The sequence below is a fragment of the Haliotis cracherodii genome, unplaced genomic scaffold (assembly GCF_022045235.1).
Source record: "Haliotis cracherodii isolate W230 unplaced genomic scaffold, xgHalCrac1.p SCAF_8, whole genome shotgun sequence".
Lineage (NCBI taxonomy): Eukaryota > Metazoa > Mollusca > Gastropoda > Lepetellida > Haliotidae > Haliotis > Haliotis cracherodii.
Window position 1 is genome coordinate 8,519,752 of NW_027266341.1, and position 27,353 is coordinate 8,547,104.

The 27,353-nt window shown below is 40.9% G+C and overlaps 1 protein-coding gene across 2 annotated transcripts; it reads left to right on the forward strand.

Annotated features, from left to right (window-relative positions):
- The first annotated feature begins 1,437 nt into the window (after positions 1 to 1,437).
- Positions 1,438 to 27,353, forward strand: LOC139449949 (TBC1 domain family member 19-like). Of its 2 annotated transcripts, none has more exons than XM_071231561.1 (18): positions 1,438 to 1,507; positions 1,788 to 1,930; positions 3,287 to 3,359; positions 5,826 to 5,947; positions 6,263 to 6,337; positions 7,944 to 8,016; positions 10,545 to 10,641; positions 12,777 to 12,837; positions 13,648 to 13,759; positions 14,542 to 14,654; positions 16,154 to 16,228; positions 17,651 to 17,713; positions 18,521 to 18,683; positions 19,259 to 19,368; positions 19,807 to 19,898; positions 23,036 to 23,151; positions 25,660 to 25,730; positions 27,252 to 27,353. In XM_071231561.1, exons 2-18 carry the CDS (start codon positions 1,838 to 1,840, stop codon positions 27,318 to 27,320), a joined length of 1,578 nt encoding a protein of 525 aa, XP_071087662.1. In that variant the 5' UTR covers positions 1,438 to 1,507; positions 1,788 to 1,837; the 3' UTR covers positions 27,321 to 27,353. The 2 variants fall into 2 exon arrangements, with proteins under 2 accessions (XP_071087662.1, XP_071087663.1); XM_071231562.1 differs by having other exon boundaries at positions 7,944 to 8,007.

The window sequence follows — 27,353 nt, forward strand, 5'->3', positions numbered from 1 at the left end:
ATTGGGTATATGATGTAAAGTCGTTATTAAATGATTGCGGCTATGGGTATGTTTGGCGTAATCAATGTGTACCAAACAATCCAGATTCATTTTTAGTATCTTTACGCCAAAGACTTAAGGATATATACTTGCAAAAATGGGCATCGCATGTTTTAAGTTCAGAAAAATGCAATTATTACAAGCTTTTCAAGACAACAATTTCCCCAGAATACTATTTGTTTGACATCAACTTTACAAGGTTTAGAATAAGTTTAGCACAATTTAGATGCAGCTCTCATAGACTTAGGATCGAAGTAGGCAGGCATAGAAACATAGACATAGAATTGAGAATATGTGAGCAATGTGATTTAAATGTGATTGAAGATGAGTTTCATTTTCTGTTAGTTTGTCCAAAATACGACCACCTTAGAAGAAAATATATTGATCTGCCTGTACATCCCACTATACAAAGATTTACAACGATCATGTCAACAACAGATAAAGATACTCTAAAAAATCTATCAATGTTCATTTATCATGCTATGTTAATTAGAATATGACCTGTTAAACGGATCTGTAACCACTCCCGAAAACAGAATTGTACTATGGGCCTGAGGCCTTTCAGTATGGAATAAAACTTATTCTATCCTATCCTATCCTATCGAGTGCGGCGTAAAACAACAAACAAACAAATCTTAAATTCGGTATCTTAGAAAAGTAATAAAGTTGGCTCTACCCCCTTGTGTAGTGTAATAAAGTTAAAGATATAATTAATATTAATATTAATATCAATATTATTGTTGTTGTTGTTGTTGTTGTTGTTGTTGTTGTTGTTTTGTTGTTTGTGCTCCTTGAAAACATATAATCGTTATATTTTTTAAATATAAAACTTATGAATTAAGCATATTGGTCATCGATTTTTCGGAGGGTGTGGGGTGTTCATGGAAAAAGTGTTGCGTGTATTTGGCAGGACATGAACAAAGGTTACATAAATTGTTTTGGGCAGGTAGTCCTGGGACCAGTCCCCAAGGGAAAGGTACGTAAAGCTCAAACATATGTTTCTAGAATAGTTATTTTTTTAATTAAAATATGTCTCAATTTTAAAATGAGATGTTATTTTCAGAACAGTCTCTAAAATAGGTAATGGGATAAAACTGTCCTGTGCCCAAACGGTTCCAAGCCAAAAGGGCTCCAAAAGATTGTTGAAAGCGGACGTACTGCTCGAAACAAGTTGATTTTGACGAACTGCTGCGTTTGTCAGGGAGCGGTCATTATGTTATTTTTTAATAGTACGTACAGTTCCTTCTTTGAATTAAATCAGTAAAACAATGCAGACATTAACATTTATTTTAAGTCATAAACGTAGTGATGTGCACAAATGTTGATTTAACAGTTCTGTAGTGAATGAATAGTTGCTGCCAGTGGAGGGAGAATGCTCCCTCGCACTTACCGGAAGTATTCCATTGCCAGGGAGATTGTACACAAGCTCATCGCTACGCATCTTCTTGTCATTTGACTCGGTACATCGGTAGGATGGCTTGATGTTATATTTAGCTAATAGAGCCAATTTGTTTATTTTATTCCAAAATGTGGATGCATGAATAGTTTGAATACGATGACACCTCCAGTTATGACCCTGCCTCAAAACACGATATTTCACAAGAGAAAAATGGGATTATATTTACCCGAGAGGGATATAATTATGATGGTTCAAGTTGTTAGGTATATTGTAATGCAAAATCAGGACAATAAGAATCATGATGACATAGCTCTGGTTTTAAAAATACGACTTGTTTTGTTTCTGGCAGTGTGTGCCTGTGCGACTGTGTGCAGAATGCCGTGACACAACAGTCACATCATGGTCGAACAGTTTCAAGAGCAATATGTGCTGGATCTCCTTCAGGACTTGAGGACGTCCAAACTCTACACAGACCTCCACAATGCAGCGCAGGTTTGCATGCTTAACTGTGTCAACAATAACTGTAACATATTGACTGATTGTGTAGGGGCGGTGGGGTAACCTCAGTGGTTAGCCGAGAGCCGAGCCGACAGTCTAGACACGACCCTACATCACGTCCAAGAACACCACCTTTCTAAAACCTATTTAGACTAGATTGAAAAGTTAACACGAGGGTTGTGACTGATAAGTTGATATCGCTGTACTCCCAGATATTTTCCTTATCAATACACATACTTGTCATATTTTGTTACCACAACTCGAGGTAATAACAGACCAGTAACCCGTTCACTCCATGTTTTGACAGTAGCGAGCTGACATGTTGACATGGTGTGTGCATGTGCTGGATTTCTATAGTCTGTTTCTGTATGGGTTTTCTACAAGCTGTACTCTGCTTGCGGAAAACACGTTTCACGCGCTTGCACGAAGGATGCATTTTAACTTTATTTGTATATTCGATATATAATACTGTACTTCTATCGACAAATGCATATGATGTAGGGTCATGTCTTGACTGTAGGACCCCATCGTGGGCTCTCGACGACCTAGTGGGTAAAGGCTTCCTAGGCTGAAGATTCCCCACATGGGTACAGTGTGTGAAACCCATGTCTGGTGTCCCCCACCGTGATATTTCTGGAATATTGCTAAAAGCCTGGAACACCATACACACTCACTCACTTACTCACTACTTGTGAATGTTGTCTGATCAAATAGAAACTATCTACAGGGTCATTCATGAGTTTCCGACTAATTCTTTTTAGCCTAACCCTCTTAGCAGGAAAATACATGTCACCTTGCAACGTGTTAACGTTATTAGGTGGGCACAGGTGACCCAGTCGGCTTGGTTTCACTATTTGTTGTGCAGGGTTGTGTCCCTTGGGCATGCCGTAATCCTTTCAACATGGGTTTGACCCAATTATGTTTCTAGATTTGTCAGCTCCATACCCATGCTCTTGAGTTTCACTGAAGTGATAAACATTCTGAGACCTGCATCACTTCGGGCTTTCCTCCCACATTAAGCTGACACGCCATGATATAACTGGAATACTGTTAAAAAGCGGTGTTAAACCCAACTCACCCACCCATCTTCGGTGTGTGTTCATCTGAGTGGTAAATGTGTGTGACCTGCTTCACTTCGGGCTTTCCTCCCACATTAGACTGACATGCAATCATCCCCAGTCGCTCAATTAATGTTATTTACAAATATGATAACCTGAAAAAATTAATATTTTAATTCCAATTTGGGAATTTTATTTACATTTGCTGAAATTGCCTCGATACATGTTGCTTTTATTTAGCATCTATTCTAAGCTTCCTTTCATTTCAAAACTTTGGGTTTCTTTTTTTTAGACTGAAGCAGCCAAGGCAAGTCTACGCATCTCGGACTTGAAGAAGGGTGTACAAGCTGGACTTGTACAGTCAGGTACTTAAAGTGTTGTACTTGAAGTGTTGTACTTGATGTGTTGTACTTGAAGTGTTGTACTTGATGTGTTGTACTTGAAGTGTTGTACTTGAAGTGTTGTACTCAACTCTGTACCTGATGGCTCTCGGACATGTACTGCATGGGGGATTATGTGTGTCTTAGGGTTCTGTTTGGTGTGGTAAGACCATACTTTTCACATTTTGACGTGAACTGCCTTGGTGGTGTAGTGGATAGAGGTTTGCCCAGACAGCAAAGGTCTGTGGTAAGATTCCCTGATCGTGACACACCTAGAGCCGTTAAAAGTTGGAACTTGTTGTTACCCTGCCTGGTGCTCGGCATTGAGGGAATAGACAAAGATTTTCCTGGTTGGAGTTAGTATATTGTGTATACACACACACATGCATGCACGTCACTATATAGCTCATTATAAGTGAAATAATCTTGAATGTGATATTAAACCCCATTCACCTCACCACAGTTAGAGACATCCCACGAAACCACTGGACCAATCAATCGGGACCAATGTCTCTGTCATAGGGCCAGTAAGTACTGCTAGGGGGATACAAATCTGAGCTAACAAACTAGTGAGGCCCCTGAACAACTTGAGCCAAACTTGCTGGGACTACTGATTTGTCATGCTGTCCCTGTTAACAAATGATTCGATGCAATATTGAAGCCAATCTCATTATGCGTGTCAGGACTTCACATTAGAGCTGGGACAAGCCCAAATGTACTACCCGGGTACACAACCCCCTATTTCCCGACCCTAACCGGATACCCACTGTAGGTCTCAAGAGTTTTGTACAAAATGTCTGATTGGGAATTGTTTTACCTCAGCCCTGGCAAAAACTATTTAGATACATATATAAAACAATCTGATCATGCATACACTTAAGTTGACTGAAGTCTTATCTTTACTCAAACGTATAAGAGCAAGAAAGAATAAGTGCATAGTCAGAAAGAAGTGACATGTATTGTTATTGTAATTTAGCAATATATCATGTGACTAACCACAGGTCCGTGTAGTCCTGTGGGTACCCGGGTCCTACTACGGACCCAGCCGACCTGTCCCAGCCCTATTTCCCATGTTTACATTGTATTTGAACATTGACCATGTTGGCTAACCTAATAAATCTGGTGATATCACTTTGGAAGCACAATCATTTGGAGACATTAATAAATATTAGGGACTGGTCATTTATTTTAAGGGCAAGTGAGATCAGTCTTAAAGGGCAAGTTCACATGGAAATGAACCTATTTTGCTTGTACTTTTTCCACATTAAAAATGTTAACCTAGAAATGTCATAGACAAAAATATAAAAATATCACAATTTATTTACATATTTTTCGCATTAAAACTATTTATATTTTTCACATTTACCAAGTGTTCTATTTCCATAACAAAAACACCATGGCTTATGCCCCTTGCAATATGACGTCATTGGTGCCAATTGATAAACATTATGACGTCATCATGCTTTGTTAGAGCCACTACACGTGGTGTAGGTACAGGTGTGTGATTCTAGCGTCTCAGATGCCAGCCAGCGTAGTGTTATGCTGAGTCACCACTGCGCCGGAGTGTGTCGTAGGCCATGTTGTTTTACCGCAAACTGGTACTTGATATCTTTTGCGTTGAGAATAGACAGGGACCCAGTTGAAATGGCACCAATTACGTCATAATCTAAGGGGGATAACTCAGGCCTGTTTAGCTCGAAAGAACGAAGGCCTCATAACGGCATATCATTTTCACACTATTGTGAGCTTCCTACTTTCACTGTGAAAAAAATGAGTGTATATTTTCAAACACAGATACTAACTCATTATAAAATTGCGTTTTGTTTAGAAAAAAAAAGAAAGTGATTTTTGCGTGTACACTTCCCCTTTAAGACTGTATCCTATCTTGCTGTCCCCCCTCCATTTCATGTAACATATTTATATGCCCCTCACACACATACCCACCCCCTACGCCTACCCACCCCCTCCCCCTCAAGATACATGTAACATATTTATATGCCCCTCACCCACACAAACCCACCCCCTACGCCTACCCACCCCCTCCCCCTCAAGATACATGTAACATATTTATATGCCCCTCACCCACACAAACCCACCCCCTACGCCTACCCACCCCCTCCCCCTCAAGATACATGTAACATATTTATATGCCCCTCACACACAAACCCACCCCCTACGCCTACCCACCCCCTCCCCCTCAAGATACATGTAACATATTTATATGCCCCTCACCCACATACCCACCCCCTACGCCTACCCACCCCCTCCCCCTCAAGATATATGTAACATATTTATATGCCCCTCACACACATACCCACCCCCTACGCCTACCCACCCCCTCCCCCTCAAGATACGTGTAACATATTTCCATTTAGTTCCGAACAATGTTTCAATTCTTTTCAGGTTGGGAAGAAATAATCTGAGTTAATGTGTTGCTTTTATTTCTCCCAGGCTGGGACCGGCGACTTCGGAATGCTGTGTGTAAGTACATGCAGACCCACCCAAAGACCTCCCAGCCTCACGCCCCCCCAGAACAGAACAAGGAACCCCTGGCACATCTCAGGAAGGCACAGGTAATCTGGTACATTTGTATCATGATCTACTAAAGTAAAATAAACTGTTATGACTTCACAAGGATTTGATCAACATATTTTGTGTTACTATCTTTACTTTCAGGTAGTGTATCACCAGAGAGAGAGCATTAAAATGTCATTTTCAAGTCAAGTATGATGTAATGTGTGTTATAAGAATATTGTAGCCATGTTACACTCTTGAGGCAACACGTCTTTGATTTTATGGTTTTATACTCAAAATATTGACCCGTACTAATGTATGATAATGTAGTCATAATTGGAGAGAGATTATTGTGGTCATTGTTTTCATGACAGCAAGCATGGGAGAAGAAAATCCTGAAGAGCCTCAACAGCATGTGCACAGAGCTGAACATTCCACTAGCTAGGAGGGTGAGGATAGCTGCTGTTTAGTATGATAATAATAATGATGATGATGATGATGTTGTTGTTGTTATTATCATCATAATATTTATATGGTGCCATACCTCCACACCACGAAGCAGCATGCTCAAGGCACATTCAGAAGATATAAAACCCCAAAAATATATACAATATACTTGAATGAGTAGTTACAACATTGAAAGAGCTGTGTCTTTAGTCTTGACTTTAAAGATGACAGAGTGGGAGTGGCATATTTGAATGCTCAAGAACCCAAAAACTTCAGTTTGTAAGATTGGTGGTTGAGTAGGAGTTGATCATTTCATAGAAGGGCACGGACAGCTATAGCTTGAGATCAAATCTTGGAGATAAGGGGGAGCTGTGCCGTGAATGCATTGATCTGTCAGAGTCAGGCGTTTGAAGTCATAATAATTTAGGAAGCAATTTACATTTGTTAGCAAACAAAAAGTTGTTTAAGTGGTCTCTTTTTTTTGAAAAAAACAACATCACCAATGATTTAGTTTGTAGATGTCAATATTGTTGGCATGCTTCAAAAGCTTCAAAAAGGGGTATGCGCACCCATGCACTCTCCCTCTTCATTTGTGTGTATTGGTGGTGAAGGGTTCAGGGTATTTCTCAAAGTTCAATAGATACATATCCCTCCAGTCTCATTAAGATCAGGTCTTTGTGCTCCCTACCAACTTTGCGAACTTTGACTGCCCAATGAAATGATTAACAGGAAGTTGGTATTAGCCAATCAGAAAGCAAACCGAGAAGATCTGGGATAAAATAGGTCTTCAGCAACCCATGCTTGCCGTAAAAGGTGACTACGCTTGTCATAAGAGGCAACTAACGAGATCGGTTGGTCAAACCCAATTGCATGGATCGATGCTCAGGATGTCAATCACTGTATTGTCTGGTCCAGACTCAATTTATTATTTTCATATAGCTGGAATATTGCTGAGTGTGGCATTAAACATCAAACAAACAACAATGAATCAGAAAGCAGCTTTCGTGAGCTTTACTCCACTGGACTTCCAGTCCAGAAGTTCTCAATCCAATATTTGTGAACTGGACAAAAGAAAGTTTTGAAATATCTAATAGATGGAGAAGAATGTATGGCAGTACTTCCCACTGGCTATGGAAAGTCTCTTCAGTTTCAAATGTTTATCCTATTGAAGTGAGAGATAAACTATGATTTTCAGTCGTTACAAACTGTAACTGACTTTTGGAATGCCACTTGTTAATCTTTTTGAGTTTGCATTTTAGAAAACACATTTTGACTTTCACTTTTGCCATCCTAAGCGATGTTCTGGTTGGTCTGAATAGGGGTATATAATGGGATGTCCTCAGATCTTTGTGTCATGGGGGTGAGCACTAACATCTGATGTTAATAAGATAGTATACCCACTGAATGATATGGATGGAAAATTGCAATCCACCAAGCATAGTTTTGAGAATTTGTTGAAAATAATCTGTGTGTATGTGTGTGTGTACGTTTAACTTAGGTGCGTAGGTGCTGTAAATGAACTGATACCAAATATTAAATCATGAATTTGTCTAACGAATCACTTGAAGAGTTGTAACTAGGACTGTCGATGTGTGTATATTTTGGCAGCGCCCAGAGCGAGAGCAGCGTGAGATGTCATCCCGCTGGACCGAACTGGGCACTGACGGTCCAGGTAATTATTGTGAGTAGACATCTTGGTTCTCAGCATGCTGGTTGCAGTGACTGTGTGCCTCCGGTTGCAGTGAAGCAAGTGTAGACCTGGGGTAGTGTAGCTCCAGATAGACAGTCAACTAGAGTTTGGTTGATGCAGCTCTTGATGTAGCTCTTGATGTAGCTCTTGATGTAGCTAGTTATGAAGCAAGTGTAGACCTAGGACAGTGTAGCTACAGATAGACAGTCAACTAGAGTTTGGTTGATGCAGCTCTTGATGTAGCTCTTGATGTAGCTAGTTATGAAGCAAGTGTAGACCTAGGGCAGTGTAGCTACAGATAGACAGTCAACTAGAGTTTGGTTGATGCAGCTCTTGATGTAGCTCTTGATGTAGCTAGTTATGAAGCAAGTGTAGACCTAGGACAGTGTAGCTACAGATAGACAGTCAACTAGAGTTTGGTTGATGCAACTCTTGATGTAGCTAGTTATGAAGCAAGTCTAGATCTAGGACAGTGTAGCTACAGATAGACAGTCAACTAGAGTTTGGTTGATGTAGCTCTTGATGTAGCTAAATGTGAAACAAGTGTAGAGCTAGGACAGTGTTGCTACAGATAGACAGCCAACTGGAGCATGGTTGATGTAGCTCTAAATGTAGCTAATAGTGAAGCAAGTCTAGACCAAGGGCAGTGTAGCTATAGTCTCTGGTTTAACTCCAATCAGATATTATACTCTGATAGGATACTGCTCGGTGTGAAGATCTGACAACACCTCCAAAGGAGGTCGCATCAGATAAACTTCCTAATCAGCGTTGAGGATTCTCAATTCTCGATGCAAGTGAGCAAAGCATTCAGAGAAGGAAGCATATCTGATTTCTGTATCTCAAACATTCATATGACTGGGCAGTTTCGAAACCAAAATGATATTCTGCGCTGTGACACATCCTGTTGTTTCTGACCACCATAGCATCTACAGCCAAAAGGGTTCACTATTGGGGTCATCTTTGTGTTATGTGGTGCCTGTCTTTTGCTACAATTGGAATTATCAGAATTGAAATGGTTAAAAAATTAAGCCAAATAGCTGGCATCTGATTGGCCCAAGAATGCCCACATTTAAATTGGGCAGTCAGTGTTCCATCAGGTTCAAAACTGTCCTCAGATCTCAGGCACCGAAGAATCGTATCAGAGTAAAAAATCTGATTTTAATAAGATTGGATTCACTGGGACAGATCATCCACTGAGCTAATCTCATTACGTGTACAGTGACCACGTGACAGTTCTAGAACTACTGCTGTGGTCAAGCTATGGACAGTGGGCAGATGCTGAGCCAGGACTTGTTGTCCAACTGTCTTTTGATGTAGTGCACTTTGTTTTATTCACTGTGGATCTGATTGAATTGTGCACATACTGCTGTACAAACTGGAGAAACATCACACTCTGACAGCACTCTGTGCATCTGCATAATCCGTGCAGTCCATATCAACAGCAGGGGTGGAGGGTTTGCTTGAGGGTGCTCTGCCATATACAGGCAGACCCTGAACTCCATGTGCACTGCATCACGCTCCACTTCAGTACCCTGTTCTTCAAAATGGTTTCTTCCATTCTGTGTTTTCCAGACTGATTTGTCTTCGTTTGTATGGCTTAAAAAAATAAAAGAATTGGTTCTCAGGCAATGACTTTTGAAAATAAAGTGTGTAACCAAATCAACAATTGTGTACTATAAACCTGGGAAAGGGTCTCCCTAAAACAAGCATACAAACTCCCTTTGCCGCCATGACCATAACACAAGATACGCCGTAAAGCAGTGCGCATGTAAAGGGGAGGAAATGTGTGCTATATTGGATCTCAATGTTTTTAAATATTTCTTTTTAAATTGAAATAAAAACGAAACGTGCAGCATACTTTATGATGATTGGGGCAGTGCCAGAGAACCAAGACTATTATTTTTTTTAGCCTTAGAAGTAATTCCTTCTAAAATATGTGACCAAAGTACACTGATATGATCTGAATGCCAGGAAGTTAATGATATTCCCAGACATGCACCAAATTGTTGAAAATTGCACCATTCTATTTCATCCCAGATTTGCAGTGTACCTCCAAGATATTTTCAACCTCTGACATTTTGTCAGGCATGACCCAAGCTAATGTCAAACTTTTTTTATGAGTGTTTGACAGTCTTGAGTGCAAATTGAATACATTACAAAGGGATTTATTTATCTTGACCTGCACAGAAGTTGATATTCGGTCCTTAGTCTGCAGAAAGTGTCAGTCCAAATTCCTAAATTGGAATTCAAATAGTGTAGTTATGACTAATATGAGTCTTTGTAGAGGTGACTTGTATTTCAGTGTAAACAGGACAGTGAAGAAGAGTTGGGTCATGGATTCAATGCTTATATTTGCTTTAGTGCGTCATAGCGTCTGGGCGTTTAATCGAGCATTTATGTCATTCCAAATACTTTTTGTCAGCATTGAAAGCCCTAAAGCTTAGTTTTGTTCCTAACAAACTTGTCAAAATGAGTTTTGTAGATTTGTGATGTTTAAAACTCTGCTTGACATTGCACAGATCTCAGCCAGATCCGTCCAGTGTACGCACCCAAAGACTTCTTGGAGGTGGTCATCGGTCTCCAGAACACCAACTATCAGACTACTCCGGCGCCAAGGTAACAGGACCTCACTGTACACAGTAGAAAGAGAGGAAATTTCAGTAAAGATCTTTAGTCGAGACCAAATTACGTTTTTGACTGCCTATATTATTGCAAATGTAAGGAAAACATGACCTGGGGCCTTGTATATTTTCAGTTGGTTTACAAGACCAACTGACTGAAACACTCCTGAAAATAGAAGAAGAAAACTACACTGATTTTTGACAAAAGTCTGTTTACGATAAGGTGAAATTAATAAAAATACAGGAGATTTCATGGCCGCTGTTCTCAAGAAATAGTGAATAATACAATAGAAATCTTTATTCAAACAATAAAAACCCAATCAGTATCTTTTGGTATCTTGCCATGTTTTAAAAATTTTCGATCACCTACATTGAAGTTTAGGCCAATAGTTTTAAAAAACCAACTAATAAAAAATATAAGGCTTAATATGCCTTGTTTGGTTGAACATTTTTTTTGCTGTATTTCAGCTATTACGTTTATATAATATGTGTATTATAGGAACTTATCCTCATATCAGCGATGATGACATGATGTTTCAGATGTTTTGCTTCTGCATCTTCACCAAGGAAGTCTGACTGTGACCACATCCACTGTCATTCATTTCCTACAGGATTGCACAATCTTGTCTGAAACAGGGGGCGGTCAGGTATCCTAGTGGTTAAAGCGTTCCCTTGTCACGCCGTAGACCCGGGTTCGAATCCCGACATGGGTACAATGTGTGAAGCCCATTTCGGGTGTCCCCCGCCGTGATATTGCTGGAATATTGCTAAAAGCGGCGTAAAAAACCATACTTACTCACTGTAAGAAACAGACTGAGACATCATGCAGAAATAGGTGCACCTCAACACACACACATTGTTGATATGCATGCAGGGTTTGGATAGCATATACACATTATGAACACCTTGCTGTTTACAACTCCTTACAACTATCTATTAACTATCAATTGACTATCAATTAACAATTAACTTGGTGAATTTCCATTCACTCATAAAAAATATGTCCCGTCAATAATGACTCATCTGAAATATTGGGAGTATTTTGAATGCAATTAGCATCAAATGTCAAGGATTCTTGGTTCCTGTGAAACCCTGTAAAACCTATACACATAGTAGGACTCCTTGTCCACAAATGTAATGTTGTGCGTTTTGTTGTTTAACGCCGCAATATTGCAGCTGTATGACTCTCGGAAAATAATCGAGTCCGACCAGACAATCCAGTGATTGACATCATGAGCATCGATCCACGCAATTGGGATACGATGACATTCATCATCAACCAGGTCAGCGAGCCTGACCATCCGATCATGTCAGTCGCTTCTTACGGCAAGCATGGGTTGCTGAGGACCTATTTTACCAGCTACCCTTGCTTGTCCTAAGGGAGGAGACCAAAATATGAAAATCCTCCCTGTCACTTTTAATGCCTACAACATACTACATTTGGTTTTCAAAAGTGGGGAGGTCGTGACCCCCTGAACTCCCTCTGGATCTGCCCATGTACATGTCTTGGTTGGCATATCATCGAACTCTGACAGCATGGATCATTGCTGGAACTGTCAATCACTGGTTTGTCAGGTCCAAGCTTGATTATTTACATACGTCTGTCATATAGCTGGAATATTGCTCTGCAGCACTAAACAAAAAATATGCAACCCTAACCCCTAAAAGAAAAACTGATGCTTAAGAGCGAAATAACAAAGTGTCAAAGTGTGATGGATGACTGAACTGTAGCATTACAAGTTGTAATCTCTCTGACCGTCATTCAGGCGATGTTTCTGACAGATCACGATCTGAAAAATACTATCATGAAAGTGTATCCCGTGGATAAACCGACCTTTTTCTTCAGAATCTTTTTTCTGGTCCTCAAAATTCGGCTTATCTGCGGACATATATAGTATATCATTCCTTGTACCACATCATTTTTGCAAAGGCAATAACCAGTAGACAACTGGCCACTGAATAGAGATATGGGTCTTGCATATTGCAAACAATGTTGACAAAATCTTTAGTTTATATTATCTTAGACAATCAAAAAAATATTTTGTTTCAATTATTTTTCCTTTAGATTTAAGCAATCGGATGCATTGATACTAGAATAATTAAATTATCACTGTTTCTCTCTTGTTTCAGTTTCTACAACTTTTGGGGCATCATTCAAATTCCATTAAAAGTCAAGGAAATAAATGAATTGGTGAGTGAAGGTTTGACACAGCCCTCACTGTTTCTATGTTAAATACAGATCGCTTCCTTTAATAACTCTCAATAGGTTTACAAGGAAGAAAGACTTTGGATATCGGTATTAGTTGTCACTTCGGTCACTGTACATCACCACACCACAAGGCTGCATCCATTGTGCGGATGCTCATCAAGGCTCAATACCTTCAGGCCTTTCTTCAGTCATGTAGCTTGCAGAATATTTTGGCTCATATTACATTCTGAGTTTTCAACCACAGAACCTGTGGTTTTAGGCAAAGGAAGGATTAACAGTTTCCACTGATGTCACTGTAATATTGCTGATCATGGCATTAATCTTGGGGATGAAAAACTCCATTTTGATTGATTCCAGTTTCCAGTTTCCAGTTTCCTTGGAATTCCGGAGTTACATATTGGCTGAACTAACAAGTCTATGCATAGTCCCATCAAAATACGTAATGAAATCGACATCCGGTTTGTTAACTTTTGTGCAAATCTGGGGCGATTGCAGGATTTGTAAAGCATGTGTACCGCTGACTCAGCGTCAGCTGATATTTTCCAAATCTTTTCATGTTTTTTGTCAAGGTGCTAACGTGATTTGATGCACTTCGCGATGTAAAATCTGTTTTATCACAGTATGGATCTTCAAAGTATCCAATGGCAATGAAGCTAAATTGGGGTATAAGTAGCCAAACTTCATTTTGGATTTACGGGGGAATTTGGCAATTGAATACTTTTTTTGTCTGGTACATTTATGCAACTTTTTACTGCTGATATTTGGCTCACCACTCACTGTTTCCTCTGTCAGAGACTGCAGTACAGTGACATGTCCATCAACCAGTGCCAGACCGGAGTGGACGACTACACCGACATCCCCGCCGAACTGTTCGAGCTGGACAGAGTCAAATTGGGCAAAAATGGTAAGCTATCTATGTGTTAAGCTGAACTGGTGGTTGTGGCATGACCTAACTGATTGTGTGCCATTTAGAGTTACTGTTGTGAACATTTTTACTATTATGGCAATTTGAGATGCATCCCTTAGATGTGCCAGTATCTGCTGACTATGGGATAGAATTCCAGAATTCAGGATTAGAAATTAATTTTGGTTTCACTTGTCTATAAGATGTGATCTGTTTGTGTATCAAAATCCCTACTAGTGAAGTGATAATCCACAAGGAATTGTCACTAGTCCTTTCACAAAGTCTGGGGCACAGGTGACCCTGTCGTTTAAGGTGCTGGAATTCGCTGTGCAGAGTTGCTCCTTTGGGCATGCCAGAAACCTATGTTTGTGTGTTTGAATCCTGGTTCACCCGGATTATATTTCTAGGTTTGTCGGCACCATGTCTGTACTCGTAGGTTTCAGTGAAGTGTTTAATTTCTGACACCTGCATCACTTAGGTTTTTCCTCCCACATGAAGCCCACATGCCATGATGTAACTGGAAATATTACTAGTTAAACCCCTCTCACTTACTCTCACTTACTCACTCACTCACTCAAAAACTCACTCACTCACTCAAAAACTCACTCACTAAAAAACTCCAAAACTAACTCATTCAAACACACACCCACCCACCCATGATGGCACTTCTTTCAGTGGCTTATTTTCTTACCTTACCTTTAGCATAAATAACTGAAAACAGTTTGCTTGGTATTCATATTTTGTGTTATTGAGTGTATGACAATGTGAATGTCTGTTTACAGTTATCAAAGCCAACCATGGACCTCTAGCACAGGAGTATGCAAAGAAAGGCTGCCCTGTCAGTTTGCGGGGCGATCTTTGGTGTCAGATGTTGGTGGTGGAGGTTGATGATGTGGTGAGTTATTAGTATTAACTGCTCAACTATAATGTCACCAATTGTTAAACACAGTGCAATGAAAACTGTGCATCTTGTGTTCTTAAATGTCAAGGTGAGTGTATCTTCCCAAGGCAAGTGAGTTAACTGACTGTAAAAGTCCAGTTTCCACCCTTGCCGAACTAGGCTGGAATTATGGACTTATATTTTGGCTGAACTAAAGAGTCTATGCATAGTCTAATCAAGATAATAGAAATCCACTTCCGGTTTGTAAACTGCTGTAAAGATTTCGGTCAACTGCAGAATTTGCAAAGCATGTGTACCGTCAACTCGGCGTCAACAGATATTTTCCAAATCTTTTCATGTTTTTAATCAAGGTGCTCACATGATTTGATGCACTTTGCAAAGTAAGACCCATTTTATCACAATATAGATTTGAGATTAGTGATCAGGTTGTCTTGACTGGTCGCCACCATTTTGTTTGAAGCAAATGCAAGTCATATGTAGGGTGGAATCTGATTGGTCAATAGCAGGGATATGGAGACACTGGAATCTGGCTTCCTGGTACAAACATTATAAAGACAATTCCATTTGGTGGTCGGTGGTCACCCGTGAAGATCCAGGGTAGAATAGGTCTTGAGCAACCCATGCTTGCCGTAAAAGGCGACTATGCTTGTTGTAAGAGGCGACTAACAGTATCGGGTGGTCAGGCTTGCTGACCTGGTTGATGCAGGTCATTGTATCCCAATTGCGTGGATCGATGTGCATGATGTCCATATCTGGATTGTCTGGTCCGGACTCTTATTTACAGACCCCGTCACATAGCTGGAATATTGCTGAGTTTGGAGCTAAACAGCAAAAAAACAAATCCATTCAGTGGTGAATCTGTTATAATGTGGGTTGCCATTTCATATGACTGCAAATTAGATCTGGTCACTGTGCATGGTACCTTAATGGACGAAGGTGTGAGGATCAAGTCCTGGATCCAGCCATGGTCCTCATTTTGACAACCACCCATTGTGGATGAGGCCTGTGTACATGGAAGATGATGCCCCGTCACACAGGTCACGAGCTGTGATAGTTTCTACGCCACAAAGCCATTTCAACTCGGCTGTGGCCTGCTTGTAGCCTCGATCTTATATCCCATAGAGCACCTGTGGGACATTCTTGGGCGGCAAATCTGACATAGAGATCCCCAGTCCAGATTGTGGCAGAACTGGGTGCTGCTTTTCATCAAATGTGGCAGCGTTTGCCACAACTTACTATTCCATGTTTGATCCGGAGCCTGAGACGTTGTTGTCATGTTTCATTTTGTTTTGGTTACATCTCTGGGAAGACATCTCCGGTCGTGTTCCATCATTAAAAATGCAGGAGGTGGTTTACTTTTTGTTTCGAGTATATATATTTATGTACGTGATACCAGGGAGACTATACAAAGAGGAGGTGGGCACTAATTAGCAATTAAGAAATGTAAGAGATGTTCACATGTGGTTTGTGTTTTCATGTTCACCTCCTTGTAGGATGTGCTGTACTACGACCAACTGAAGGCCAACGTACTACAGCATGACCTGTTGGTGGACAACTTGTTATATAAGGTAAGTTGTCAGCCATTTGAACATGCCTGATAATTTCCAGACCCATATTTGAGTTTTCCGAAAATGTTAAGATTTGAAATTTACAGCAGGTCAGAAAGGGCACTTTTTCTGCCTCACCCTTTGGGTATTACTATTTTTACAAGTTTTGTAGGTACTCTAAGTTCTTCAGTGTGTGGGGGCATGGGTAGCCAAGTCGTCTAAGGTGCCGCGATTCGCTGTGCAGAGTTGCTTCCCTTGGGCAGACCAGAAACCTATGATTGTGGGTTCGAATCCCGGTTCGCTCTGATTATGTTTCTATGTTTGTCAGCACCATACCTGTGCTCGTGGGTTTCACTGAAGTGATAAACATTCTGAGACCTGCATCACTTCAGGCTTTCCTCCCACATTAAGCTGACACGCCATGATATAACTGGAATACTGTTAAAAAGCGGTGTTAAACCCAACTCACCCACCCATCTTCAGTGTGTGTTCATCTGACTCTGTACTGATATATTACATTCTGTGTTTCAGTGTGTGATCATCTGACTGTGTACTGATATATCACATTCAATGTTTCAGTGGGAGATCATCTGACTGTGTACTGATATATCACATTCAATGTTTCAGTGTGTGATCATCTTACTCTTTACTGACATATCACATTCTGTGTTTCAGTGTGTGATCATCTGACTGTGTACAGATATATCACATTCTGTGTTTCAGTGTGTGATCATCTGACTGTGTACTGATATTTCACATTCTGCGTTTCAGTGATAGATCATCTGACTGTGTACTGATATATCACATTCTGTGTTTCAGTGTGTGATCATCTGACTGTGTACTGATATTTCACATTCTGTGTTTCAGTGATAGATCATCTGACTGTGTACTGATATATGACATTCTGTGTTTCAGTGTGTGATCATCCGACTGTGTACCGATATATAGCATTCAGTGTTTCAGTGTGAGATCATCCGACTCTTCACTGATATGTCACATTCTGTGTTTCAGTGTGAGATCATCTGACTGTGTACTGATATTTCACATTCTGTGTTTCAGTGTGAGATCATCTGACTGTGTACTGATATATCACATTCTGTGTTTCAGTGTGTGATCATCTGACTGTGTACTGATATTTCACATTCTGCGTTTCAGTGATAGATCATCTGACTGTGTACTGATATATCACATTCTGTGTTTCAGTGATAGATCATCTGACTGTGTACTGATATATGACATTCTATGTTTCAGTGTGTGATCATCCGACTGTGTACCGATATATAGCATTCAGTGTTTCAGTGTGAGATCATCCGACTCTTCACTGATATGTCACATTCTGTGTTTCAGTGTGAGATCATCTGACTGTGTACCGATATATCACATTCAGTGTTTCAGTGTGAGATTATCTGACTGTGTACTGATATATGACATTCTGTGTTTCAGGATGTGAAACTCACAGCTACAAATGATGACCAGTATTTTGTTTTTGAGGATTTCCTGTACCAGGCATGTAGAACAAAGTTACTTTTAAACATTGCACGCTTTTGAGTGAGTGAGTTAAAATTTAACGTCGCATCAGCATTATTTCAGCCATGGAGCGACTCACACTTTTGAAGCAAAAGGCTTATTGTGTTAATCATTGCTTTGTCTGTATACTTCAGTATTGTTCTGTCCATGAGGTTGACATGCATAGTCAAAGGCTACAAACTTTAAACAAATTCGACACTCCACAAAGTCATACCCCCCCACCAAATAAACACTCTGTTATGGATTCTTAAGAAGAACAACAGACTTGAAGATCAATGCTTCTCAAAGTTTAGTTTCCGTTATTATTGATTGTTGCAAGAACATATCTATGAGCAGAGAACCATTTGCGGTTGGTTGGTAGTATAAAGGTTCATTTCATAAGGGAGGTCTATCAAGAAGTTTCAGGTAGGTGTGCAGAGTTGCCTCCCCTGGGCACGCCACGAATCTATGATCATATTTTCGATTCTCTTTTCACCCTGATTATGTTTCTAGGTTTGTGAACTCCATACCCAAGCTCGTGGGTTTCACCAAAGTGGTAAATGTCTAAAAGCTGCATCACTTTGGGCTTTCCTCCCACATTAAGCCGACAAGCCATGATATGACTGGAATACTGTTCAAAGCAGCGTTAAACACAACTCACTCACTCACTCACTCACTCAATCAAATGCTCACTCATTCACTGATTCTCGAAGCGTTCTATTTAATAATTGTTGCCATTTGTTCTTATAAGATTCTCCTCTCTCAGGTGCTGCTACCATGGTTACATATTCGATTTTCTTCCTGCAGGTGCTGTTGCCATTTTCCCGAGATACCCATATCCTGAAGCACTTCCAGCAGAGCAGTGCCACACCCCCAAAGTCGTATATCCGGGGAAAGCTAGGGATTGAGGAATTTGCTGTCTTCTACCCTCCTAATGGGGTCATCCCCTTCCACGGCTTCGCCATGTATGGTAAGCTGTTTGTCAGGAATATTTTTCAGATATGCTTGGATTTTTTTCTATGTTTCATTGTCTCTTCAAACTTCATTTGGTCCTGTCTCCTGTGTTTCAGCATCTCCTGTGTTTCAGCATCTCCTCTGTTTCAGTATCTCCTCTGTTTCAGTGTCTCATCTGCTTCAGTGTCTCCTCTGTCAGCATCTCCTCTGTGTTTCAGTGTTTCCTCTGTGTCAACATCTCCTCTGTGTTTCAGTGCCTCCTCTGTTTCAGTATCTCCTCTGTGTCAACATCTCCTCTGTCAGCTTCTCTGCCTTTCAGTGTCTCCTGTGTTTCAGCATCTCCTGTTTTTCAGTGTTTCCTCTGTGTCAGTATCTCCTCTGTTTCAGTGTCTCATCTGTCAGCATCTCCTCTGTGTTTCAGTATCTCCTCTGTGTCAACATCTCCTCTGTCAGCTTCTCTGCCTTTCAGTGTCTCCTGTATTTCAGCATCACCTGTGTTTCAGCATCTCCTCTGTGTCAGCATCTCCTCTGTTTCAGCATCTCCTCTGTTTCAGTGTCTCCTAATGTTTCAGCTTGTTCCATGTGTTTCAGTGTCTCCTCTGTGCTTCCTGTACAAGGAGCCAGTCAAGTTATATTATGTCTACCGGGAGCTCTACATGCAGTACTTCTTCCGCCTGCACAGCGTCTCCTCTCATCCAGAGGTAAGGCCGGCTGGATATTTTGTTATTGAATATTGTCTTTGTTATTTAACCATAATAATCAATGTAATTCAGCTTTATATCTCATCACCAATTTCCTAAGCATCGCTGACTTGGCATTATGAGTCCCAATGTAGAACAACAATGCATTTACTCTTTTGTACAAAAGAAATAGGTACCATTTATCATATTTCTTTTCAGTGTGTACACATATACTCTGTATACATGTTGTTGTAAACAGAGGTCTATAACACTGTGATGACCTGGGCTTTGGTCACTGGCACAATATTACTTGTCACGAGTGTAAGTTAAATAGGATCGAGTGATCAGTCTAGGTTACCAGATTGATTGTGACTCATCATACCAGGATGATTTAACTGGAATATTACTGACAATGGCATAAAACAACAGCAACAAAACTGATGGTGACTTTGTCCACAGGGTATCGTTGGGTTGAGTCAGCTGTTTGAGAAGCTGCTTCAGGAACAGGAACCTCAACTCTTCTACCACCTCAAGTCTGTTGGGTGTCAGCCGTAAGTACAAACCTGGTGTATACTGATGCATGTTTCATGACCGGTTGTTGTATTCAGATTGCATGTTAATAAGGCAATAACCGGGGGCAACCCAAGCCCTACCATCCACTCATTTACCGCGCTGAAACGCAACCGCTGTCTTGCTATACCGCTACTGTGGCTCCCGTTCCTGTGGTTCTCACTTTACGATCAAACACCCATTTTCAGTCTTAGGAAAACTGACATGCCTTTACGATCCAACACCAATTTTCGGTCTTAGGAAAACTGACACGCCTTTATGATCCCAAACCCCTTTTCAATCCTTAGGGTTAGCCTGCTTAGGGCAAGGGTTAGCCATAAATTCTTACCTTTTCAAAGCTCTAATCCTGGTAATTCGATTAGAGTAATCACAAGAGTGATCACATCGAATGTGATACGAAACACATCGTCATACACCATAGCATTGCCCGATTGTTTCGTCATGTTAATATAAACAATGGCGGGTGTGGCTTTAAGAAAAGATGAATGGGAAGGCGGAGCGTGACGTCACACACATGCGCAATTCATTCTTTACATACTTACGGATGCACGTTATGGGGTTGCTAATGACCCGTTAAACGAGCACTGATTACATGTGATTAGCCAGGCAGATGAACCAACGAGGCATGTTCCAGACCCCTAAGTGCTAATTAGATCTGAAAAAGTGCGCCCGGTAAAGTGCACTACTCCCGTTAATATTATGTGTGTACTTATATTGCACTAGCCTCCATACACAAAGTGCTGGCATTATTACCCCTGTCAGTTGATCAGTGTGCACTCGATTTTCATTCTCACCTCCCTGGGGAGTATACAGTCCAAGCTTTACCATCACATTACCTTCTCATCCTACCGGGTACCCATTTTTAACTGCTTGGGGAGTCACTTGCCCAAGAGACATCCATCACATGTGCTACGTGTGCTTCAGTGTGGGGCAGGACCTGAACAGCCACGTGGAAGCTGACTTTCATCAGTCCCTGTTGTCGATGTGTTGATCAAATTCAGTGGCTGATTTCTTTACAAAATCCATCATTTATTTCCAAAAGTAGGCTTGTAAATTGCACTTAGAATTCCCATCCAAAAAGCTACCAAATATCTGAACAATAACAAGAATACACAAATATCCATTAGTTACAGCAAGAATGACTGCAGATTACACCTGTTGTGCAGTGCAATTGTTTGGATTCCTTTTGACGCATTACGTCACCGTTCATCACCATTTAACAGAAGTTATTGTATTGGTTGCACAAAAAGAGCAAATTCTGCAGTATTTCTGCCAGGGTAATCGATCAGTGGATACCTGAGAGTTCTCTAGATTCACCCTCTCATTGACTTGGTGAATCTTTCAGGAACTGATTTGCCACTGTTTCATTTCCCTACACCGACACATTTGCACCAAATATTCTTTACCTCAAGATGGAAAATTGTAGGCAAAAAAGATTGAAGTGCCATTAAAGTGGTTCATAATTGGGGTGAGCTACAGAGCCGTTTTGAGCCTTATTTCTTGCCTACACTGACGCATTGAAGTGTATCAGTGTCTCTGTCTATGATACCGGGTGAGGATTCAGGGCAGAATGTGTCTCCTGCACCTCATGCCTGTCCTAACAGCCAACAATTGACGGTGCTCACTTCTGTGACTTGGCTGTGGTGTTCAGCTGTACTGTGTCGTGGTTAGCGGTTTTATGGCCACACTGATATCAGGCCACTCGATACAGCTGGAATATTGCAGACTTGGGCATGAACATCATAAACTCACTCAGTATTAACATGTCGGCGTAAAGGAACTGGTGCATCACAATCAAGGGAGGTAACTTCTTCAGCCTTGTTTGCAGAGATTCTCCATGTGGCAGTATGGTTCAATGCAAGGATACTATTCTTGTAGTTACTGACTGGCGTGATGTTGGGGATATAGAGAGGTCAGTGTGTCAGCTAGGAGAACGTGTTGAATGCTGTTACCTACACAGGCACTTCACAGAGTTCACTTCAGCTGCGACCGCCTCCGTGGTCTAGTGGTAGAGCGTCCGCCCGGAGAGCGGAAGGTCTGGGGTTCGATCCCCGACCACGTCATACCTAAAGACGTTTAAAGATGGTACTTATTGTTACCCTGTCTGGCGCTCGGCATTAAGGGGCTAAAACAAGGACTGGTCGGCTCGGAGTCAGTATACTGTGTCTGAGTGGGGTATTCATGTTAAACTGCGGCATGGTATCTCAGTATGCTAGCACTATAAATCGGCATCAGTCCGGACTAGTACAAGCAGCCACACACACACACACACACACACACGTGCATGCAAGTCGCTATATAAGTGCAATAATCTTGGACACGACGTTAAACCCCTTTTCACCTCACCTCACTTCAGCTGCCATAGTTGTCCACTCATCTCTTGGCTGCCTGGAAATAATGGTTGCCAAAATCCTGTTGCTTAAAATGCTTGCAACAATAATCTGGTTTTTCACACACAAAAACAGTCAAAACATGTTTCAGGACCACAATGCAATATCTTTCATTATCTCTATCTTGTCCGGTACTCAATGTTGGAAAAGTTCACTTTATGAACAGGGGGGTTAAATTTGGTCTTTCTCAGATATGCAGGCAATATTCAAGTCAATTATCTGTACCTTTTCTTCTGTGAAATAACATGTCTGTATTGTATAGCGGGGGAAACCAGAACACACAATGTATGTCTGCAACAACTGTACTTACTAGGGCTGCGACGAGTAACTCGGGTATTTGGGTCAGTTGGGTTCTGAGGAGGACCCGTCGTTGGTCACATGACATATTGTTTAATGACAAAAATTATCTAGGACTCTGTGGTTACACTTCAAGTCACCAATGGTTGCATTTCTTCCTGACCTTTATAGGTTTGAATAAAGATCAAACTTCAGTCAACTTCAGTGTACACATGACCAGATCGTTTTATACGTCTTTCTAAATACATTTTGCCAGGGCTACCGTCAAACTGTTCCTAATCGGACATTTTGTACCTAATCTTTAGACTTCCACAGGTACCCGGGTAGGGTCAGGTAATAGCGGGATGGGTATTTGGGTTGAAAATTTGTACTCGTCCCATCCCTAGTACTTATACATAAGAAAATGCTCATTAAATGCAATCTACTTTCAGACTGAAAATATCATTCAAGTGGATGATGAGGGCTTTCTCTGGTTTCCTGGCCAGTGAGCAGGTGCTGCTGTTGTGGGACAGGATCCTGGCGTATCGATCCCTGGAAATATTGCCTGGTAAAAGGGACTCACATTTATACTTATGAATACATTTTGCCTTTCTTTCTTTCTTTTTTCTTTCATCCTTTCTTTCTTTCATTTAGTATATTTCTGTTTGCTCCTTTGCTCGCTCATTCGTTGTTCATTCATGTTGTAGGGGGCACAGGTGTCCCAGTCGTCTAAGGCACCGCCATTCGCTGTGCAGAGTTGCGTCCCTTGGGCACGCCACAAACCTATGATTGTGGGTTCGAATACTGGTTCGCCCCGATTATGTTTCTAGGTTTGTAAGCACCATACCTGTGCTCGTGGGTTTCACCGAAGTGGTAAACGTCTGAGACCTGCATCACTTCGGGCTTTCCTCCCACATTAAGCTGACACGCCGTGATATAACTGGAATACTGTTAAAAGCGGCGTTTAACCCAACTCACTCACTCATGTTGTCTTGAAGCAAATGTGGTAAAAATTTACTGGTATCAAGGGAGACAACTGCTCCAGCTTTGTGTCAGCTGTGGTTCTGTAAGACACAGTGTGGCTCAGTGTCAAGCTGCCATGAAATGTAGTAATTTACTATGTGATGTTATGATAGATTTGGGTTGTATTGGTTTGATTTTTGTGTTGTTTGTATGATTTATGTAGTCACCACATGGATTGTTGGATACAACAAAACGTGTTTGAGTATCATAAAGGAATTTACTGTAAAATGACATGGAGTAGATTGAAAGTTATGGCTGCAAAATAAACTCTTCCTGAGGCTATACCTCCAACTGCTGATTGCATTGATTTTTCAAAACAACACAATAGTTAGGAGTCTATTTCATTCCTGGTGAGTATTTTATGTAGAGAGAGTTTTTTGTAAGTTAAAAAAGGCACGTTTCATTTCTTTAATCAAAACATCAGATTCTTTTAGTCAAAGTCATATGAATATATTTTTGAATGAATGATTGGCATGGAAAGAATAAATTCAAAGGAAAGTCGTAAATCATCCAAATATTTGCACTGAACATCTACTTTTGCTCAGTGATCCAGCAACACAAATATAAATTCCTCAGCGTATATCTTTCAATCTGACCTGAATCACACAACTGTCACAGCTCATCACTCTTCGTTCTGTACTACAGTTAATTCCCCTTGGGGATTCTGGATTGGAATTGATCCTGTTTGGGATTCTGGATGAGAATTGATCTCATTGGGGATTCTGGGTTAGAATTGATCCCATTGGGGATTCTGGGTGAGAATTGAGCCCATTGGGGATTCTGGGTTAGAATTGATCCTGGTCGGGATTATGGGTGAGAATTAATCCCCTCAGGGATTCTGGGTTACAATTGATCCCTGTGGGAATTCTGGGTTAGAATTGATCCCTGTGGGAATTCTGGGTGAGAATTGATCTGTGTGGGAATTCTAGGTTAGAACTGATCCCTGTGGAAATTCTAGGTGAGAATTGATCCCTGTGGGAATTCTAGGGGAGAATTGATCCCTGTGGGAATTCTAGGTTAGAATTGATCCCTGTGGGAATTCTAGGTTGGAATTTATCACTGTGGTAATTTAGAGTTAGAAGTGATCCCTGTTTGAAGCTAGGTTAGAATTGATCTGTGTGGGAATTCTAGGTGAGAATTGATCCCTGTGGGAATTCTAGGTGAGAATTGATCCCTGTGGGAATTCTAGGTGAGAATTGATCCCTGTGGGAATTCTGGGTTAGAATTGATCCATGTGGGAAGTCTTGGTTAGAATTGATCTGTGTGGGAATTCTAGGTTAGAATTGATCCCTGTGGGAATTCTAGGTTAGAACTGATCCCTGTGGGAATTCTAGGTTGGAATTGATCCCTGTGGAATTTAGAGTTAGAAGTGATCCCTGTGGGAATTCTAGGTTAGAATTGATCCCTGTTGGAATTCTAGGTTGGAATTGATCCCTGTGGAATTTAGAGTTAGAAGTGATCCCTGTGGGAATTCTAGGTTGGAATTGATCCCTGTGAGAATTTAGAGTTAGAAGTGATCCCTGTGTGAAGCTAGGTTAGAATTGATCTGTGTGGGAAGTCTTGGTTAGAATTGATCTGTGTGGGAATTCTGGGTTAGAATTGATCTGTGTGGGAATTCTATGTTAGAATTAGTCACCACAAGGCTATGCTGGTCATAAGAGGTGACCAAATGGTTTGGGTGGTCAGACGCCGTTACTTGGTTGATGGCGTACGTGTCATCATACCACAATAGCATGGATCATTCTTCACAATATGAATCACTGGATTATTTGGTTCAGATTTGTTTATTTACAGACCACCATCTTATAGCTGGGATATTGCTGAGTACGGTTTTAAACAAAATAACAATCAAACCAGAGTTAATTAACCATCAACAGTAGATCGTATCGATGACTATTTAATTTTTTTCATGGCATGCGATCCCCTATATTCACAATCAATACAGGGAGAACTTAATGTGATGGAATAAAAATAGCTGTTCATACTGTCTGCTGTTGATGAACAGTGACCTTGCACCTAGTCACTGACCAGTGGTCATCTTTGTGTGTTTCAGTGTTATCCGTGGCCATCTTCTCATTCCGTAAGACGAACCTGATGAAGGTGCAGACATTTAATGCTGCTGAGGTAGGTATCGCTTGAAGATATCTGCATTGACCTTTGTCAGTGTTAGACACTGACGTTTCCATTTACCAAGTAAGTCTTGCGACATTTTGTTATAGGCCCTGTTGAGGTGTAAATGTCTGTCTGGTAGATCTTCTGTCAACAGTGATTGAGATGGGGAATGGTTGAGGTGTTTAGCTCACCTTGCCAACACTACTGTAGGTTGTATATTCCAAGGAATCTTGTATGGCAGTATTATGAAATACTGCGGTCTGTATTGTGATTCTTATTAAAATGTATATCAACAAGAATTTTATGAGATAACAAATGAGAAATTGTTGGCTGCGATGATGTGCAAACAGGAAGATTTTCCCTGTTACGGGAGACAATGTTTTGGAAATGGTTGTGGTGCCTGCACACACATAATGTGAGACTGCTTGTTCCTCCTATATACTTCACCATGACACTACAGAAACCATGTACTGCTACTCTCAGGTAACGGACACTGCAGCCACTGAATGGATTTTTTGTTTGTTTGTTTGTTTGTTGCTTAACACCGCACTCAGCAATATTCCAGCTATGTGACGGCGATCTGTAAATAATCGAGTCTGGACCCGACAGTCCAGTGATTGATATCTTGAGCATTGATCCACGCAACTGGGATACGATGACATGCATCATCCAAGTCAGCAAGCCTGACCACCCGATCCCGTTAGTCGCCTCTTACGATAAGCACAGTCGCCTTTTACAGCAAGCATGGGTTGCTGAAGACCTATTCTAACCCAGATCTCCACGGGTCCAGTATTAATGAACCGCCATGCCATGCCATGCTATGCTATGCTCATCACAAGTATCAAGTCAGTATCATACTGAGTGTGAAGGCCCTACTATGGAGATACTCATTGTACAAGGGTATAGTCTCAGACATAAACACCCTTCATGATTGATCTCCCAATCTGTGTAAAGAATATTGTATAAAAATAGGGTTGTTGGTTCAGATGAGCTTACAGCTGCCTCTTTTCATTCCCTTTCATTCTTTGTATTCCTTAATTTGACAAATGCCAATTTTGTACATATTGTATTGTGTATCTTATCACCACCTGACAACCCTAAGTTGGCTGTTGATGGCTCGAGATTGTCATTGCTGCTTGAAGCAGTATTTATTCACTCACTTACAGCCCCCATTAGTCTCAAATCTGTGTTGAAAATCTATCTGTTGAAAAGAAAGGATGTCAGGTGAGCTACAGGGTTTTATTTGTGTAGAGAAGAGAGGAAGGATTTGGATGGTATTTGCGAGCAGGCTGATCATGAAATGTGACAAGGTTTAGGGTTGTTTGAAAATAGAATTACAAAGGCCATCTCATATATCTGATCAAAAGATACACAGCATTAAGAACTTTAGTATAAGCCACTTCAAACTTCTTGTTCAAAGCTCCTCATCAATAACAAGTCCTCGCTTGGTGGTCAGAGTTGGTGCCAGACTTGTGCAAACAATGATATGGTAAATGATATATGGTATTTCTTCTATATTTGTCTATATTTCAGGCGGTGCTGGCAGATCTGACGACGTTACAGGCCGTGCCTCTCATCCAGCTCAGCCTGTTCTCGCAGTGATCAGTAGACAAACCCAGCCTTGCTCCCTCCCAC